The sequence below is a fragment of the Phoxinus phoxinus genome (genome assembly GCF_949152265.1).
Source record: "Phoxinus phoxinus genome assembly, chromosome: 14".
Lineage (NCBI taxonomy): Eukaryota > Metazoa > Chordata > Actinopteri > Cypriniformes > Leuciscidae > Phoxinus > Phoxinus phoxinus.
Genome location: NC_136889.1, coordinates 14,100,914 through 14,122,577, shown reverse-complemented (window position 1 = coordinate 14,122,577; position 21,664 = coordinate 14,100,914). Strand labels below are relative to the sequence as shown.

The window sequence follows — 21,664 nt, the reverse complement described above, 5'->3', positions numbered from 1 at the left end:
AAGTGATCCGTGCTGCCATTGTTTTGATTGGTATCGTCCAAGGCAATAAAGGCTAAGTTTCCACTGCCAATTAGATGTTTAAAATCCCACTGTTAGCTTTTTTTTTATTTTATATAAAAAAAAAAAAACTATAATCACCCAGCTTGTCTGTCTAGGCCGGTTTATAGTATAGTGGTGCTGTTAAATTCATGCCTTGTTAGCTTGCACTAATAAACACAGCTAACGTCATGCTGATTTACCTGTCGGCTGGTACGTCTTGCTCACAACGCTGACTCATCATTAACATACCATTTGGATTAAAAGTAACTTGACTTGTGAATGATGCTTAGTGTTTTACTCTTCTCTAATTACTGTTAATGGTTAAGGAAATAATTTATTGATGCCTCCAGATTACTGATCTGCTGCTGAAGTCAAGTTTAGGTTCAGAAAACCCTTCAGTGTGTGTCATTCATGGACTGTCATTGAACCCAATACCAAACTTTCCAAAATATGCTAGAATGTACTTATTTTTCCAGAATATTTTCTTGTTAGAAATAAGAAAAAAAGCGGTCAGACAAATTAATTGCTCTCTCCTTAGCCATTTACTCGATTTGTAGATGTTGGCATCCCAGCGTACAGTGTATCGTGGACGTGCGTACCCAGGGATTTTACAGTACAGAGGAGGAGTTGTCTTACATGCTGCTTCTGGCTTCCCATAGAGACGGCCCTCCACACTCAAACCTAATTAAAGTGAAGGCAGTACACTTTACAGTGCTCTCCATAATTCATAAAAATCGGCATGCCGCTCGGGGAGAGCCTGCCATGCTTTCTGGGATATTTGACGACCTGTGTTTGTCTAAGTGACAGGAGGAGGGAGAGAAGGGGGGCCAGAAATTAGACGGGAATTAGCATTGCAATAGCTGTAGTTGTGTGCGAACGCAGGAGCATCTCCTGCATGCTCTTGAAAAGAAAGGGAAGGTCATATTTTGATTGGCGTATGAGATTGGTGAGGTGCAGCTGTGCTGAGATCAGTGCCAGAGCATCTCTAGAGACCCACAGGAGGTCTGCTGAGGAAGCAGGTCACCCCATGACAAGCTGCAATTGCAACTATATTTGTCTTTAAAAAGGGAGTGTGTGAGAAAGAGAAATGGTAGCGTGTACCCTGAACAGGTGTTACTGTGTTGTCTCGTTGTTTTGATGTATTGCCTTTGCTGTACAGAGCTAGTTCTGTACCTGCTTTGCCTCCCACAAGAGCCCCTGTTTAGTTGCTTGTAAGGGTCTTAGGGTCTCAGTCCAGGCTTGTTGCATGATTGCCTTTTTTTAGCATGTTATGTGCAATACTCGAAGTAGGAAAAAAATAGGTTTGCGAATGTTTTAGGGCTGCCGAGATTACTTCATTTTAATAATATATTAAATGACTGATGATGATTAAGAGTTAAATGCAAGTAGTTAAAGTCAATGTAAATTGCTGATTACAACCCATTTTACTTCTGTAATGCGACACGTTTCCAGGTGAAACAAGTGAGAAGGATTTTATTAATCAAGAATTGGTTGGATGGTGAAAATGGACCTTTACAACCTTGCTGTTTGGTTAAATAACTCTTATCCAATAGCTCGCAAGTCTGAATGACAGCAAATTATTACTTTTTTGATTACATAGAAACACAATAAGGCTACAAACAAGCGTTAAGAAAATAAATGGGGAAAATAAATTAAAATTTTAAATTTAGTAAACTCTTTTATCCAATTCCAACTGTTCTTTGTCATTTTAAATGGTCCTAAATTTCAACTAGTTTGAATATAAGCAGCGATCTGTGCTCTAACTTTTATTTCCTTAAAGAGTAATTAAATGCAGTAAACTGAATGAAATGTGTAGAGGCACACTCTATCACTATCTATCGCAAATCACTATTAATCACTTTAACATTAATCACTAACAGCTACATTTCTAATTTATAATCTTTATTTTAATTCTATACAGTAACACTATATGTTGTGTGTGTGTTTGGCATTTTAACAATGCCTACAGCAATTAAGAACAATTAGTGTGTTGTAATAAAATTAAAATCAAGTAAATAAATTAAAGTGGCAAGTACATAAATTAAATAAAATGAAAACGGAACAAAATACATAAAAATACATTTACAATATGTTCATTATAACACTGTGGAGGAAAATAAGGAACAGAAAAAATCTAATATACCTCAACATATATGTGTATATATAGTCAAATAAATTGCTGTGTAAATGTATTCTACAGTTGTTAAATTAAGGATAATACTAATTATCATGCACTGGGATCATGTTTGCACTTACAATTAGGTGACTTACTGCATCTATGTGGTATGTACTATGTTAAGCTGCATTTTTCTGAATCTGTTAAAGATAGAAATAGTAGCTGGGCCTTTGTATATATTTTATTTATGAATTTATTTTTGCCAGTGGTTTTAGGTGCAGAGCTACTATAGTGAACAATCAGAACTAGTGGCATACAACCTTTTAAGGATATTGGAGGATTTGTTTGAGACATACAGACTTAGGCTTGTTAGTCTTTGTCTGGTTGGAGTGACAGGACAGACTGTCTTCTCTAGTAGGGACAAATGAAAATAGTGAATATATAATTATAATACTGCATACAGCTGAGTAAACCCCACTTCAAGCACTGTCTGTGCATCTGCTTTGTGCTGAAGCTTCCAGTTAATCAACCCCTGTTCAAAATCACCTCAGTAAAAACTAGGACCAAAATAACCTTTAGATTGGCCCATGATTCTGTTATTTGTTATGGGTTCCTATAACTGTGTTCGACAGCCAAATGTTTTACTTTGCAGTTTTCCTTGTGATTCTGACACACATGCTCTTCAAAGTTATTACTTGACTGATAGTGGAATAAAGTATAAATGTATATATTTGAATTCCTACTCGGATCTTAAAATTGACATACTGAACTGTTTTTAAGAACAATCTACTAATCATTTGTGATCTCCGCAGTGATTGTGACAGCTAATCCGATTATTCAGCAGGTAGCGTGTGTATTTTTTGGAGGTAGGTGTAGTTTCTTCATGCCAATCACGAGTGCTGGTGGAGCAGCCGTGGATTCCTGCGGTGGACAGCTGTTTGTTATTCTTCTGTACTGCTCTTTAAGGAGCGACAGGAGGTCGAGATGTGAGCTCTAATCATTAGCACATTAGCCTAACACAAATACTCTGGTGTGGTTGTGTATGAGAGCACGAGGGAGATTAAATCATTAGAGATTTGCTTACTACTTTTCTTAAGCAGTATTAATGAATGAGACCCCTTGATTATATCTTATATTAGCTGTGCAGTGCAGAGTAGTAAATTCGGGCTGGGGATTTGAAGAAGCGGTGTTGTTGGGCAGTGCCCCGAGGCTGCCGCCACGCTGAGAAGGGGCCGCTCGTAGCAGGATTTGCCACTGGTAAACACAGTACATCATGCTTTTGACTGAGAAATAAAAGTGATGGGATTCGACTCCGTAATTAATCCTGACCTTGATTCGTGTTGAATGCGCAGTGTGCTAAAAAAGAGGACAAAAGGAAAAAAAACATCCATTGAAGAAAAGCAACAGTGAAATCATTTTAATTGACTAGGATAGTCGCTCAGCAGGGGGATTCAAGACGCTTGGTAATTTTCTTTGTTTGTTTGTGAAATCGTATCCCCCTTTGACTCCGTATTGTTCATTACTGGTCCGAATTGTGCTGTGGAGCGGGAGGCTCCTCAGATGAATATTTCATGATGGGCTGTGAATATTTGCAGAAGTAAAATTTGGCCTGACAAGAAATGATGGCCCACAAGGTCATCATTGAAATAATATTAAACAAGTAGTTGTATTGCTGCAGCTGTGTCTCTTCATTTTGTCTTTGAATCTGAGGAGAATTTGTTTGTGCTTTTTTTTCTTTTCTTTTCTTCCCACAGACGGTCTTCGATTTTAATTTTCAGTCTAGGCCACGTAAATTACATTCAACAGTACAATGGAATAAATTGAATACAAAGAATTTTCATGGGCAATTGGAAAGTATGACCTTCATAAATGCAGCTATCAGTAAAGCGTGTAGCATAACTATTACGGTACTTTGAAAATATCAAACTTCTCCTTTTTATTCACTTCCTTTGTTATACTTCACTGTCATTGTTTGAAAACGTTTTAGCAGACAGGCGTCTTAAAACTAATTGTTTTTTTGTGCTCATTGAGTGCTCAACTGCTCATGATAATAATATTGATTTCTGTGTACAAGTGCCAGATTAAAGAAGAATTAGTTACCCAGGTTTTAAAGTATCTGCCAGTCGGCTCAAGTAGTTAAAAGTTGGACGGCGATCGGCTTCGCCATTCCCAGGTGTCCGGGATCATTTTTCCAGCTCCCAAAAGTGTCGAAAAGAGAAAAGAAGAGTGGAGCAGCACAGCCCCGTCAGTGTTTGCGCAGCGCTACCGCTGCGTTTCACTCGACTTGCCAAAGCTAACAGGGGCTGGATGTGGAGAGGCAAATTTGCCAGCGTTAACTCGGATAAACGAGCTTTTCATTCAAAGACGACCTTCTCGTCATAATCTCAGGCAGGGCTGTCAGGGCCTGGCCCCTCTCTTCCTGGATCTCTCGCTCAGGTTTTTAACCCAGGGGTCTGAGAGACAGGGCGAATGGGTGAGGGGGTGGGGATGTAGAATCAAGTGAGAGAGAATGTAGACCTGGAATGATCTGCATCTCAGGTGCCACGGCTCAATAAATCAGTTTGGGGCCCCAAGGACGATGGGATAATTGAATTGTTTTGGTATGGTTGTCCTGAAGTGAAATGTGCGTTAAATGTCTCTCCTCCTCTGTCTGTCTGTCTTTCTTTCTGCTTTTTTCTTCTTTTTTCCTTTTGCTGGGTGGGGTGGAAGGGCTGAAATCGGATCCAGCAGTTGGCTTCGGGGAAGCTTCTTTTGGCCCGTAACGCCGGGACCTGCGGGAGCCATTATAAAGCAGAACTCACATTTTTGCATTTTCAAATGGATTTAACTGTAGGGCTCAGTCCCCAGCGCTGACCCTGTTAACATTCTGCCTTGTCTGGGAACGCGTAGAGTGGGCCAACCTTTACAGGCTCCGTCGCTGCTCTGGAGCAAGAGGTGTTGCGTTTGGCAAGCGAAGAGGGCTTTTGAGAGACGGCTTTATAGGCGCAGAAATACATCTGCCACGGTCCTTAGTGTGTCTATTATTCTATAGTGCATTAATGGTCTGGAGAGGAATCATTTCCTGAGTGTAGTTAACTACATGCTTAGAGAAACCCTACCCAAAGCTGGGGATTGAGAGGACCTAATAGCCTAGTTCCCAGCACTGGCTGTTCTCCACAGGTTCTGTTACAATACAGTTACAGTCTGCACAGTCAGAATGGCCTTGATTTATCACCTTGATTAGATTTATGGCGCACAACACTGAGTAAGACAACCCACTTGCCCTCCGTTCCAAAGCATATAGCGTGTGAGACCCTTTCGTGATTTGAACCCTTGCTTAACCCTGTTCTGGCTACGAAGCCTCCAAGGGAACCACAAACCTTAATTACGGGGTTGGCTACGCTTTTGAGGTTTGCATTGCTATCAGTACAAATTAGTGGAGATAAAATCATGTTTTTATCGGATTTCGTGGCGCATAACAAAGTTTGTCTAAGAAGGTCACAAATCACGGCTTCTTCTCAATCAAGATCTTTTTAACACTGAGAAGCTATTGTTTGAAAGGAAATAAGGGAGCACGGATTGCTTCAGTTATCAATGCGCACAACGTTGAGGTGCACCGCTGCATGCATGAATACATTCAGCCTTGAGAATTCTAGCTTGTTCAATTAAATTCACAGTTTGAGAAAAATATTACCAAGCTTTTCCGTACTGAATGCTGTGTAATTTCACAGCACTGTTAAATGGTCACGTGATCACAGAGTAAACGCATCTGCTCTAGTAAGCTCGCGCTGCAGTTTGAACTTTGAGCCGAGTGGATAAATGGTCCAAATGAGTAGTGCCGTTTCTTTCCGCTTTTGGTGCATAAACATTATATCGAACATTTATCAAACTGTTGTTATCGTTTTATCGAGAAATTATATGACAATAATTATCGTTTTTTTTATCGCAAAGTCCTAGTGTGAAATTTTCAGAAATTTGTTTCATTGTCATCGTTATTAATAAGGTAAAAGGACGAGGGCAAAGGTGAAAGGACACTTCATTTTCTAGAATGCATACATGTTTTGATTTTATTAGAATTATAACTAGGCAATAAATTCCTCTTTCTATAATTATATTATAAGTATATAAATGTTATTAATTTTCACAGCATTAACATTATAAATCATATAGGCCTATTTTTTTATATACATTATAAATAGTTTCAAGTAAAAAAAAAAAAACGTGTAAGTTTGCATGGGTCAAGCACAATTTAATTGTATTTAATTATTACTTTTTTTTTTGGCGGGACTAGTAAAATAAAAATAGAATAAAAAATGTAACCAATGGAAACCTTCCAGCAGAAATAATTATATGATGTTTGCATGGAGCTTATAGACTGTCCCGTTTAACACCGTAACCATACTCCAGAGCATCAGGGCATGCTGTGTGCAGGCTCTGCCCATACTGTCACACTTAAACGGGGCAATCGAGACAGCTTGCTTTATGGTTTGGTAATGGCACCCTTATTTTTCACAGGAGTGGGGCTTTTTTATTTATCAGGCCAGTATTTATGGAGATTAATGAAGAAGAGTTGGGCCAGCTCTGCTGTAGTGGAGTGAGGAATCTGGAGTGCTGTCGGTCTCGTAAATCAGGCACTCCGCGCTCACTCATGTCTCAAACAGTCATCTCAGCCGCCAGATATGAGTCTTACTGCTCTCCATTAAACTCCCACAGATGTTTCCAGACCTGGCAGGGGGGGTCGAGCGGGGGGTAAGATTATGTTGCTCACAGCAGAGACATGTAATCGCATACACACAGCTGCTAGTCGTTTCTTAATGTTGTAGCTGCTCAACAATTTATTTTTACACCGTTCCACCCTCACACACTTTAGGGTTCCTTGTATCTATTATTATCAATAAAAAAAAGAACTGCTATAACCTTCTGTCTGTCATCTATTTTGAAGTTGTCAAAATGTATGTAATCAATTAATCTGTTTTTATTTTTATTGTTTATTTATTTTTATATATTTTTTTATTACTGCTTATTCCACATCTGTGTCATTAAGAAGTTAAAAGATTCCTCCTTGTATGTCTCTACCTGTTCAGCATCCTGCACAAAGAAACCCAAGGTCCTCTCTTGTCAATTCAGCATTCAATTAGGCGTTTAATGGTAAACAAAATAAAAACAGGACTCATATTCACCTTTTGCATAAAAGATTGTCATGTGTGCATTTAAAAAAAACTGCTTTAATTAACTTGGGCTTTCAATTTTCTCCTGGCTTGTTTTCATTCTTTGGATAAATTGATAATTTCCTGTCATGTTCTTGTCAGGCTGTGAGGGGTGTAAAACTGGCTTTTGTTGCTTTCCAAACCCTTGCGGCACTGTGGGGTCAAAGGTCACTCGGCAATGCCTCTGATCCCGTAGCTCAGTTTGAATGGAGCGCTGCCTGCAGCATTTGAAAGGCTCTTTCTTTCTCAGAGAAGGGGGAGGGAGGGTAGAGGGGGGGTCAATTTGTGCCGATAAAAGAACACAATGCAACAGAGCAATGAACAGCCCTGTCAAACAGGGGAGTTTATTAACACACCATGAATTGCACTAGAGTGGCTCCTGGTCTTCTGTTTCAGAATCAAGCTGCAGGGCTTGGGAAAGACAAACAGGAGCTCAATGAATCTGTTTGGTGTTCAAGCCCCGAGCCACTAATACCATCATACGCAAACAATTTTTGAAACCTTTTACCGTAGTTTATTTGCTGTCAGTTAACATCCAGTTTGATGCAGATACACGAGAAACACACACACACACACACACACACACACACACACACACACACACACACACACACACACACACACACACACACACACACACACACAGTAAGTGAGTGGCCTCAGTCACAGCATTAATAAGCATGATGCATGCATGAATATAAATCACATTATGGAGATCAGTGTTAATATATTTTAATAGTACCTAGTAATACTATTGTATAATCTACTATGTATTATGTAGAATACAACATATCAGGGTTGGACAATATATCAATACAAGAATGTACATCTCATTATCTTTCTGCTTTTTGATGGTATGCATCTTATTAAAAACATTTATTTACCTGAAATGTTTAAAACAATGATTGTATTTATTTTTCTTCCACAAATGATAAAAAACATTGAAATATGTAATGCGAGAAGTTTTAATATTTTTTTAATTTTTAAAAAAAGCCATGAAGAGACTGATGACAGACAAACTAAACCTGACTTTTGGATCGATTCATTGACCGTTTAAACTGATTCATGAAATAAATCAAACTTACTGACTACTAATGAGGGTCTTTAGGGAACCTAATGGCCAAACAAAAAAGCATAAAGTGTAAAATGTTTGGATATTTCAATACATCACCCCAGCCCTTATGCACATTAGTACTTCCCTCTTAATATTTGTTGTACTTATATAGGCTAGTTATAATTTGCTTGATCTTATGCTGTTCTGAACTTGAATGATTTAAAAATATCAACTTAAATGTAATCTGCTTCTTAAAACTCTCGTTTGAAGACTTTGAATATAGTGCACAGTCATTCCGTCATAGTCATATAGTCAAGTCATAGCATAGTACTTTTATGTTGCTTATTTGTCATATTTTGAGTTTTCGTTGACTTTTCACTGGAAAAAGAACACCGTGAACATTCTGCCTAACATCTCCTTTTGTGTTCCATGGTAGAAAGTCATGGATTTAAGTTGAGGGTAAACAACTTAAGTAAACAACTACGCAACTGTCATTTTTGTGGTGAACTAGCCTTTTAAGACATGCACATTCACTTCTCTGTCTACCCCTCCCCCTGTTTCTCACATCCTCTCTTTCTCACACTCCAATACCCCCCCTCCCCCCACACGTATTTGTCCCAGTACGCCACTGATCTTTTCCCCATGGGCGTCTGGCATGTGCGGGAGATCAAAGCACAGTGTCAACTTAAGGTTCAGGGGCAAAAAGAATTCACCTGCAGCTCCGTCTGGGTAGAGGAAGTTTCTGTCGCTCACACACTATTTCCCCTTTCTAACCCCCCTCACCCCACAGACTGGATTAACCTCCCATGCATCATGGTCCTGGACCGAGAAGCGCAAAGCACCATTTTACGACCAGATAAACTCTAGCCATAAATTGACCGGTGGGTTTCACAACCCCTCTCTCTCATATTAATGAGAGATTGAGAGAGAACCTAGTCTCCCAGACTATGCCCCCGTTGAGCGCGCCAACTTGCAGGACACCCAATAGAAAGAGTCCATTGTGACGGATCATTGTGCGTCAGCCCCGGCAGCACGGGCTTGTTTGTCTTATGAATAATTCAGCAGGCCTCTCCAGCACTAAACAACAGAGGCCTGTACTGTATGTTTAACCAGTTGGATAGGGAAAACCAGTATGTTTGTCAGATAAACTCTGCATGGCCTTGATGCGCAAGCATTCTGTTCGGCCGCGTCTGAAAGGTTAGTCTGGGAAATGGGCCTTCGTTGGTGCCTCTGATCTGATCTCTCAGCAGATAGCACCTGGTGGTTCCTTACAAGTATGTGTGAGTTGCATAGAAAAGGAGAGAGTCAGGCCGGATGGTGTCATTTACACTGTGCTACCGCAGTGTTCAAAGACATTGGTAACTCCATTCTCTCTCCCAAGCCCTTGTCCGAAACAAGACACCGCACAGTCACACTGGAGGCCGCCGCCCTGGCCAAGAGGGGAAGTGGCATTCACAGGCTCTCACAGAGACCCGAACACCTCCTGCTCTCTCCTCTCTGAGGACACTTTCACACTGGTGCTTTTGGTGAAGGTCTGACTGTGGTTTGTTTGGTTGGGTTGAAAGCCATTGCCATTTATTTATTTATTTGATTGTATTTTTAGTTTAGATTTTACTTGAGATTTAAACTGCTACAAATCAACCTCTTGGTGTAAAAAAATAAAACATTTATATGTGCCGATGTAATTGTACTGTTAACAGACTTTATAGTGAGAAAGAATAGATCATAATATTGAATTAAGGCGAGACACTACAGGTGAAAAGGGTAAAAATTGTAAATAATAGATTTCGCCATGAAACTTCCTCAATAACTTACACAAGTATATAAAAAAAATGTAGTACAAGTTTTTGAAATTTGTATGTTTAATAATGCAAATTAGGCATTATCTCATTAAATATGTGCAAATTTGCATAGATTTTCAGTAGGTAGATCTGAACATATGATAAAGCCAGATGCAAAATAATTTTTTCATTTTGTTTACACACAAGATGAAAAAAGAATTTCAGAGGGATTTCAGGAGATATGCTTTAATTGCCTAGGAAATCATAATATACTGTCCATAGCCTTAAAAAAAAATCAATTTTCACTATTTTTTTTTATTTATTAAAATGTCACCTAAATCAGGCCAGGAATGATTTATTAACAAATCCTTCTGAAAATATCTTCAGAATACTGCTAAGTGTATAACTGGAAAGTTTGGTGTACATAGGTGCTACGGCTGAGATGTTTATACGGGAGAATGACAAACTCATTTTGAGAAAACGGCATTTAAAGATTTGTAATGTAAAAAATCATACTTTTTTAGTGGAAACAACTACAGACACAATATCTTATCAAATCATTAGTAACAACAATGCAAACCACCTAAATCACAACAAAACTTATAACACAGCATTTATGGCCTTCAACTGAACAGAAAAAGTCAAAAATACATCTAAATGTCAGAGCACGTCATGTGGTGCATCTGAACGACTCACGGTGTCAGAAATTGACATCAGCCAATGAGATTTCGCTTTTAGAGTTAAATGCCCATTGTACTTTCACGATTGATTTCTGATAAAAAGGAAATTACCATATTTGGATCCCACAACATTGTAAAGGAGAGAGTGCTTCCCAACGGTGTATGTGATGACAGGGAGCAGACAGTGATCGCGGAGCAGCAGGATAATTTAGAACGCCAACTTTTGTTGAATTTAGGAGAAATCTACAGACGCAAATAGACAAAGTGTAGTAAAATAAAGACCTAAATGTGTATTTTGGACTTTTTTTCACCACAAGTCTGAAAGAAGAATCTCAAAATTGACCAGTGAAAAAAAATATGTTTTTGCCTGCCGTGTCTCACCTTAATGCAAAAAGTCAGCATATTACAGAAGCTTGAATCAAATTTTAAATAAATATTATAAAAGTATGTACATTTTTAATTTATATATTAACCATTATCCCAAAAATTACATACTGTACATCCAAGTAAAAAATATTAATACATTTGAATATTACTATATAGTGTTAATTCAATACATTCACATAGTAAATCATTCAAAGACAGCGATATGAAAAAAATTGTTTTTGTTGTTAATTTCTTAAAAAGTGAAACAAAATCTTGTTTTTATCAGAGAACTTAGCTTAATTTTATTGTTCAAATTGTCTGCTGAATTTGCTGCTTCTCTTGATGTCATGATGACACAATCATAATTCAGTTCAGATCTTAACAGAGACCTGGAGTGTGGAACTGAAACTCTGGTTCTGAACGAATTGTCAAACACAGTATAAAAACAGCTTGAACATAACCCAGCAGCTCTGTGCTTGTGTGTGTTTGTGTGTCCCTTGATTGTTACGTTAGATTGCTCTAAAACTGCCACTTATTGGGATGGTGTGGGCACTGCAGTCGCACAAGCAGCTTATGTAATGAGACATTTTTTTTCCCTCTCACTTTCCCCCTCCATCTCTGTCTGCCTACACTCTGAGAAAATTAGATGGTGTAGAAATGCCTGGGATTACAGGGAAGCGTGGCTGCGTGTTTATGTTGCTCCCCGGGCTGTGGCTGGGAAAAGATGAGATCCGGACAGATCTGTATGTTCGACTTGTCGCCAGATCTGTTTGTCTGGGGTAGGGAGGGATGTGCGAAATTACATATTTTCAAAATCAACTAGTCAGTGGGTTGCATGAAATACTAGTATATAGCAATAATAGTTTACTAGTCTGTCTCAAGAAAGCCCTGTGTTATCTATCCATCTGTATGTCTTTCTCTCTGTAACATTAGAAAATCCAGTTCATTTTTAAAGTCCTTTCTTTCTGAAATGGTCTTTTCATATAAAATGTTGTCATGTTTGATTCATTCTTGTGAATCGGTTTGTTCATATACAGTAGTTCTGGTAAATGAAAGGGTTCATCATCGTTTCAATTTGAGTGGTTTTATTGTACATTTATGTTCAAACCATTTGCCGCTAATTTTACAAATTACGTAATGCAATTAAATACTTGTGTTGAAATCCTTAATAGATTCAGTATAGTTAGATACTTTCTGTTCGTAGCTTAACTAAGGTAGTTTAAGCACTATAAATTATGTTTAGCTTGTAGCTTGACAAGCAACAAAATTGGTTTATGCCAGATCTGTTTTTGTCTTTTTCAACTAGACCAGGGGTGCAAATCTCAGTTCCTGGAGTGCTATAGCCCTGCAGTTTAATTCCAACCCTCCTTCAACACACACACACACACACACACACACACACACACACACACACACACACACACACCTGTAGTTTTCCAATAAACCTGAATGACTTGATTAGCTGGATCAAGTGTGTTTAATTAGGGTTGAAGCTAAACTCTGCAGGACTATAGCCCTCCAGGAGCTGAGATTTACACCCCTGAACTAGACGGTACAAAAAGAAAGCTCCAGATAAACTAGTCAATCTCACTCATCGACTTGTTGGTTCTTGAATGACTCAACCAGCATGACCTATTCCTAGTCTGGACAGAGCGAGGGAGACTCCTCTGACAGGCCCGCACGCATCTGATCATGCCTCGCCGAGTCGCCGGCTGTCTTCCTCCTCGGCCCTGTCGCTATGGTGAGGATGTCACATGGAAACAGCCCAGCATTGGGAGGTGTGAAAGAGAATGTCACAGACAGCAGTCCAAATATGACACCATTGGCACTGGGCACACGGGGGAAATGGCACACAACACCTCACTAAGCCACCTGAGCGTGAAATAAAGCAGATAAGAGAAACTGACCAGATGTTTCGCTCTGCGGGGGGGATGCGAGAGTAAACGGCTGATGGAAACGGTGAAGTCCTGAGCTTGTTAGCCTATTGAGAGAGTGGAGACTTGAGTCCTATAGCAATGACTGATTTAATAGAAGCAGACAGTGCTCATCATTGTCAATCATGGTGATGTGCCGCTCTCTCTTCCTCCCCTGCCTTGTTCTGTCTCTCGCTCTTTCTTATTTTTTTAATTCGTTTTCTCTTCCCTCTCTACCTCCTGAGCTTTGGTGCCAGGCTGGGCAGGCTCTGATGGGCAGACGGCGAGTTGTCTTCATTATAATGCCTTTATTTATTCATGTGTCTGCGGCCAGTGACAGCCGTGCCTGTGCACAGCTCTCCTCTCTGTCTGCGTCCTTAGAGATATGACTCATTTTCATTTCTCTCTTTCTCTCTGCTAACATCATTCTCTCTTCTCTGTCAAGTGCTGCTTTCAGTTAGCTTCAAAACTGACATGCGAACGCACAACACGCATCAGTCACATCCAGTGGCCCACGTCAGCACACAGAGGGTACTCGTCAACTTTCGGTGGGGGAATCGCTTGATGCAGGCGGCTTGTGCGGGCCAGATTGCCTCATGACCACTTTTGGGAGGCAGGCGCTGGCTATTTCAGTTCGGCCTATAAATAGTCGCGCTGCGGTTTTTGCCAGTTTGATAAGCCTGTAATTGGAGTTGCATCCATCAGGTTACAGAGGGCTTTTAATCCTGAGACGTGTTGGCTGGGTTCTGGAGCTTTTCAGGTTAAAGAGCATTCATTGCCATTGTTTAAGCCTGGGTTCACTGAGCTAAATGCTATTAGATTATTACAGTGTGTCAAAAGCAAATTAATCTAATTTTGCCTTACCGTAGCTCTGCCAAACAGTCAACCCTAATAAGGCATTGTATTCAAACCTCCTTTTTAAGCCCCCTGGCATGAGGTACATTGGGATTTTCTACGGATTATAGTTCAAAATTAGGTTATGTCGCTCTTTTACCTGAATTATAGTGCAGTTTGTTGGGTTTTCACGGCTCTGCTGTAGTTGGTAGTCGGACTCTTTGTGGTATAGATCAAAAGAGAAGCCGTGATTATGAAACGGATCACTTAAGTCTAGGCTCTTAGAGGGTTTTTTTCCCCATGTGCTTTGATAAGTCAGAACCTTGATGGGCTTCTGTTATGGAGCCCAGTATTTGGCTGTGCTGCGCAAGGGGCCGTCAGCGGATGCTCTGATTGTCCTCTGGCAATTGAGTGATAACTGCAGCAAGCATGTGACAAAGAGGAGTGGCAGCTGGTGGATGCTGGGATACGTGCTGGGTCACCTCCCTGTGAAAAAGCCCTCACTTCTGTAACAATTAATGCCCCTCAGACATTTAGAGGAATATCTTGTTTGGGATGTAATTAGAAATGGGAATTGTAAGGAATTTAATAATTGTTGTTCATTAGTGATTAATTTTGGTACTTTTGAAGAAGAAATATTTTAAAATGCGATTCCATTTCCAAACAATGAGATTTTTGAAAAATAATTTATTAAAATCTGACACACTTTTCTTTTCTTTTTTTTGAGGCAGCATATATGCAAAACAATAATAGCTCTTAACTATATGAATAACAATACATCAATGTGGTAATATACCAGTTTAAAAGTTTGGGGATAATATATTTTTTAAATGTTTTCTAAAGTCTCTTATACTCACCAAGGCTGCATTTATTTGATTTGAAAATAGTTAAAAAAAAAGTGAAATATATATATATATTTTTTTTTTATTTCATTATATTTTAAATGTAAATCTTCATTGTTACATGATCCTTCAGAAATTATTATAATATGCTAATTTGGTGCAAAATGGAACATTTCTGATTATTATCAATCTTTAAAAAACAGTTGCTTAATATTTTTGTGGAAACCGTGATTCTTTAAAGCATCCTTGATGAATTAAATTACTTTTTTTCTTTTCTTTTCTTTTTCTTACTAACCACAAACTTTGAATGGTATTGTATATTTAATGTATTTGTTTTTATAAAATACTGCTGACAAAACTTGTAAAGTGTGTTTCTTTAACTCGGTTGTATTTGTTTGTTTGAAAACGAACTGCTCATAAAGAGTCCTTTGTTCAGGGATCTGACTACACTGATTGCTGATTGTTTTAATGCGGAATATGAGCCAGTTCTAACTTCCCATCCGTAGACGCATTAGTGCACATAAGTTTTACATTTAGATTTATAAAAAGTAAAAGATACTTATGACTGCACGAGTGCCCACCAAGCTGCATGGGCAGTTTTGGGATATGGGAAGATTTTTGTTTACTCTGACATGCATGCATGTCCTGATATATGTTTTATTCCCATAATGGCCTAATCTGGCTCTACCTGCTGTGTTGTAGTCTTAATGTAAAAAAAACCCACAGTCTTTTCCATACGATCAGCAAATTTTGAGGGAACATCAGCATTTTGCATAATTTATTTGTTTTTGTTTGCATGTTTCTCTTCACTTCCCAAACAACCCTAATGTATTCTTGCGTACAGTACTGTGTGTGTGTGTGTGTGTGTGTGTTTCTTCGCTTACGTGACCACGTGCAGCCACATTATGTCAGAGCCAGGCTGCGTGCTCTAGGCCGGGGGGCTCAACACAGCGGGAGACACTGCTGTTTAATTTCAGCACTTCATCCCCCTCCGTAATGAAGCTTCCCTCACGCACGTTTGCTCACACCCTGCCAGTGCTGCTGGCGGGTAATTGGGATGTGACTGAGCATGAATATCCCTTACGCCTGCCGCAGACCGACCTCCCCGCGACCCTGCAGATAGCTCTTTGTCTTAATGGACATATCATCTTTTATTTAGATCTCCATTTGAAAGTAATTGTCAGCAGGAGGGGGTTATTGCAGTAGATGGAGACGAATAGACTGGTGTTTCACAGCGGACCTCTTTGATTGGCTGCAGTTTTTGGCTGGCTTTGATTATGAGTCGGAACAAAGGTGTGTGCTGTGCCAAGCTGTTTTTAGAGGCCCGCCCCGACCCGGTCCTTCCTAATCATTGGAGCTCTTCTGTCTCCAATACAATCAAAGATGCACGCATGTACCATTTGAATCACAATACTGGCATGTATATGTTTAGATGTGTGTTTTACAAACCCCCCTCCTCCAAAGTTTTCTGTCAAGTAACTGCACCTGGTGGAAAAACACTCACCAGGTGCAGTTAAAATGTAACGCAGCGTGTCATGTGCAAGTGTTAGGTCTGTAAACAGTAGCAGCAGGAATGATGGGAGATGACCTCAGGAAATGTTAGATTCTACAGGGGTGATCAGATCAAGGGTGGTGCATTTGCTTCCTGAGTTATAACAATTTATGCATTTTGAACATCAGAGATATTCTATTAATTTTAAAGTCAACATGGTCAAAAGTGACCTTACTTTCTTAATGCACATTCATGGTCTTTTAGTGCTTGTTTGTAAAAAAGTATTTACCACCCTTGGACTTTCATGTTTGTTGTTTTGCAGTACTGAATTACGTTAGACTTGCTTTCACCCAAAAATGAAAAATCATTATAAATTAATAATTTAGGTATAATTTAATTAAATAAAAGTGAAAATTATATATCTAATATATGATTATGAATGTTATATAATGAAAAGTCATAATTAACTTGTCATTCCAAACTCATTAGACTTTTGTTCATATACAGTAACACCATTGTGTCTCTTCAGAATACTTGGATTAAACTGCTCGATTCATATGGATTTAGTTTATAGTCTTTATGAACTTTGTGAAATTGTCAATAATATAATGGAGGGACAGAAATCTCTCAGATTTCATAAAAAATCTTCATACATGTTTTGGAGATAAATGAAAGTTCGGGTTTTGATTGCTATAAGAGACTAATTGATGACATAATTCTTTTCTTTTTGGTGAACTATTCTTTTAATTAGGCTTTGATCCAAAATAATGACAATTATAAAATCCAGAAGTACTGTAGAAGAAGTCCAGAAGAAGTGCGGCCAATTGGGTTTAGACGCATCAATCGTTAAATGAAGATAACTTGTGTGCAGTCGAGGGCTTTTGATTGATTTTAGTATAAATACACCATCTGGAAGGTTCAATTTGGCAAGTCAATATTGTGGCAGAACTTACACCATGAACATGAAAGCTCCAAACAACTCCTTGAAAAAGTAATTAAAAGGCTCAAAGCGGAGGATGGATACAAGATTTCCAAGTCATTGAATACCTCTTGGAGTAAATCCGTAATTAAGAAATTGGAAGTGTAGTGCAGTTGCAAATCAAAAGTTTTGATTGACAGATTGACCAGAATTATGTCCAGTTTTTCCAAGTAAAATGGGTTGTAAACACGGTTTAATGTTGATTTCAAAGAACCTGGGGTGCCCACTGCATCATTTGCCCCATCAACAATTTAGGCTGTATACGTCTTTTTGGTCTTACATTAAACAGACAGTACATAACTACTTCCACACTGTCTGTGGAGCAATACACCTCTGTTTACAGACACAACTCTTTGTTTGGAGTGATTAATTTCTCATGTATACAGGTCATCTCTCAGGCAGAGCATCTCATTCACAAGGGGCCCCATCAACAGACATTGCAAGGTTGCAATAAAAGCAGCAAACGTAGCACCGTGTACTCTAATAAATCTTCGGAGGTTAAACCCCACAGCACTAAAAACCTAGAAAGACCTTTTCATCATCCCCATAAAAGTGGCAATGTCACAGTGTTTGTGGTGAGCCACCGTCCAGGATGCTGGAATCAGTGCTCTCCTGTAATCTAGTTTAACACAGCCTACAGACAGACATCCTGTGTCTCATTTCATTATTCCATCAGTTTTGAGAAGGTTTTGCTCCATCAGACTTGATCACTTTATATTCAGAGGCTTTTATAAGACCAGAATTCATTGCAATCTGAATAGCGCCAGCCCTTTCAGTGCTGAAAAAATTACTAGGTCTACAAATATGTAAGGATGGATTCTATGTTGGCGGCCATGCTTGTATCAGCCGATAAATTTAGTGTTAAACATATCCATTTATACTTAAGATAAATTATAGCTGAATTTCTAGTTGACTTGCCTGTTGTTCAATACAAATAATTTAAAATGTTTACTTTTTTAATGCAATGCATTTTTTTTGTTTATTTTTTTAATATATATTTTGAAACATATATTTTGATTTCCCATTTATCTTATATAAAATTTCTCCATAAGAATGTATTATTTATTTAAACTCTAGGTCTACACTGTATTTGTATTTTTTCCCTAATTAGTCTAAATGTAATCAATATGTAATATTCAAAATATAAATATTATGTTATTTTCTAAATTGCTTGTCCGTGTACATACTTTATGTATTTGTTAGAAGAATCTTTCCACTCGCATCACATTTCTAAATTATTTTAGCATCTAGCACCATTAGCATTACATTAAAATACATTGTGTCAAGTTCAAATTATAATACTAATACAATAAAACAATATTGATAGTAAATGTAAAATAGAAACTGTTAAAATAAGGCTTTGTTAAAGCTGCAGTCCGGCACTTTTTTGGGTTTAAAAATATCAAAAAAGACATTTTTGAAAAAAAACTTAACCAGCCAGTGTTCAAAACGATCTGCTTGCCTTACCTCGATTCAAAACGGTAACCTTGTAATAATGATTTTAATTCCAGTGGTACTGGTGGATTTCCGCGGGAATTTCGAGCATGTCTTTGCGTCATTACGTCACTTCTGTACACATAGAGAAGGAGTCCCCGGCTAGCGTGTGTGGATGATGGAGGTGGAGATTTAGCTTAGCACTTGGTATGGCGGATCCCGAAAGTTTAAAGCGACAATCACCAGTGACAACTGGAGATTCACCAGTTGTAAAACCCAAAGACTTCGGACTTCAGAGTGGCTACAGAAAAAATATATTTTTCACGTTTTGACGTGATATAAGCAAACGTTAGATTTAATCAGCATGATATAGCCTACTGCAATGCTTCCCCCCCACCCCCCGAATTTGGTCAGAACAAAAGTGAATGTTTCTTACTTGTTCAGATGACATTTTCCGATTAAAATTCTAATGTTGACACTTTCAAAAAGTATACTCTGAGATTGCTGATGAAAGTACAATATCCACAGCGACGCGGCAGCCTCAATACATTGTGTTCATCCGCGCTGTTTCATGCCGATTTACTACCCACGCACAGTTAATAATTCCGCGAATAACTGCAATTGCAGATTTCTAACAGAGATGGCGACAAAGAGGAAAAACGACGGACTGCAGCTTTAAAGCTGTTGTTGTCACACAATTGGGTTTTCATCATTGATCATTGCTGTCACTTTTCTAACAAACACTACATTATATTGAAATGCCTGAAGAATGACTTGCCCATTGTTCCCTTACTTTACCACTTTTTAACCCTGAATTTGAGAAAATGTATTTGTTTTTTCTCCTTATCAGTTTGCTATTACTTCCTGTTTTCACTAGTTATTCTCTTGCAGAGTTGCACGCACAGGGGCCTCTCTACCACAGTCCATTTTGCCTTTCCAGGAATTGTCAATATATAGACAACTTCCTAGTTCCTGGATATTTTATTTCCAGTCTATTTTTTTACTCTCAGATATGGAAGCTGTGTTTACGTGTTATAATAATGGCTTTTCCTCCTCTCTCTTTCCTTTTTGCTCCCCACCCGCTCGATCTGTCCTTCCTCTCAGTGGATGATCCAGGAGCCGTACAAAGTTGGCACCTTCTTTGGCTGCATCGGGGAGGACAAGTTCGGGAAGATCCTCAAGGAGAAGGCAGAGGAGGCCAACGTGGATGCCCACTATTACGAGCAGAGCGAGGAGCCCACGGGGACCTGCGCTGCCTGCATCACTGGCGACAACAGGTCAGCCACCCCTTTCCTCTAGGGAGGGCCCTTATCGCTTCCTCAGGATAGCACCCCCCTGCACACACACACAGTGCACATTCACACACCCCACCTCACTATGCACTGGGACTCACTGTTCCCTCGCCGGCTGTTCTGCTCTTTTCCGCCAGAGCTCTTGATTTATTTATTTGCCGGGGTTAGATCAGCACAGAGGTATTTTGATACACCGCATGACTTGGCCCTGAAGGGTGCTAGATTCCATGACTGAGCAGATATGTGAAACTGCTTTGGCCAAATTATGTGCTACCTACATGTTTGAACATTTGAGTATTTGATGTGTTTATTTACTATTTCTCTGCTTGCGAAGAGAATGCGATTTGTAACCATTTAAGCTTATTGACTTTCAATATCATTGTATAAATCTGTAATTTGTATAAACTCTGGGGATTTGTTCAAATGAACAGCAGGTTCAAACTCCTAATGGATCGCTGTCTCGTTCTTTGACCATTCCCATATAATCTTAAAGGAACAATTATTATCAAAAAATTTAATTCTGATGCCATTGATAGTAGGAGTTGGAGCTTAATAATGAGTTAAATTATTCTGAATTCTTCTCAATGATTGTGGTTCCTTAATGATTTTATTAATGATTCTTTTAGCTCTTGGTAAGAAATATTTAGTAAAAGATAAAAAAAAAAACTTACTCCGAAGTTTGAGATTATTTTGAATTTCAACAGAACAGATTTGACAAATCAGAAATAAATTATAAATTATGTTTAGCTTTTTATAAAATTGTACTAATTTTATTAAATGTTTTATTTGAATTAAATGTTCAAACAATAGCTTTGTATGTTTTTAATTATAGTTATTAATTTATAGTTTTATTCACATTTTATATATATATACCGGTGCATTTATATTATTGTATGTTTTACTTGTATTTATTAGTCAGACATCCCAAAATGAAAATTAATAAATTTCGGTTCCATTAGTGAGTCTAATAACTGAGATTTATTCAGTAACCACTCTAAAAAGATTCTCTAAAATGAACTTGCTCATAAGAGCCATTTGTTAGAGAATCAATATGTTTTGTGCTGTATATTCACAAATGTGCTGCTTAGTAGTAGTGCAGGAAACACTGTATTTTGGAGCTTGAGAGACGCCATTATAAACGGTTTTTGTACTCTTAGGAGTTACACTGAAAAACTTGTATGCTTTTTAAATAATCATTCCTGGGAGGACTATTCCTTTAATAATAATAAAAAAATGCATGCAGTTGCAGGGGCACCGGTGTCAGTGACATCAACTGAATAATAGATGCACCTCTGAGGCAGTCGTGATCGTTCAGGTGGTGATCTGCATTTGTTTTGCATGTTGTCAGCCATGCTATTGCCTTTTAATCAGAGCTGCTAACAAAACTATTGCAAGTGTGTGTGTACATGAGCAACCGCTCACAGGTGTGTCCCTTCTGAGGCGAGCTGACAAAAGAGAGGGACTTCAGATCATTCTGGTTGCTTTATTGTAAATTTTTCTCATCCACGCAATTGCTGTAATAGGCTTGATTTTAAGAAGGTTTTGATAAAAGCAAATGCTAACGGATAGCTTTCTCCAGGTATCATAGACCACCTTGGAGTACATATACTTTTTGTCATGTTACGCATGTTTAAAAGGACCCATGTAGCCCAGGAA

At 38.6% G+C, this 21,664-nt stretch overlaps 1 protein-coding gene across 2 annotated transcripts in view; it reads left to right on the top strand.

Moving 5' to 3' along the window:
• The window catches only part of adka (adenosine kinase a), a 148,780-nt gene that overhangs the window by 52,580 nt on the left and 74,536 nt on the right, over positions 1 to 21,664 (top strand). For both annotated transcript variants that reach the window (XM_079634952.1, XM_079634953.1), the window contains exon 5: positions 19,821 to 19,993. In XM_079634952.1, the coding sequence (XP_079491078.1) occupies positions 19,821 to 19,993 (173 nt within the window). The remainder of the gene's footprint in view (positions 1 to 19,820; positions 19,994 to 21,664) is intronic.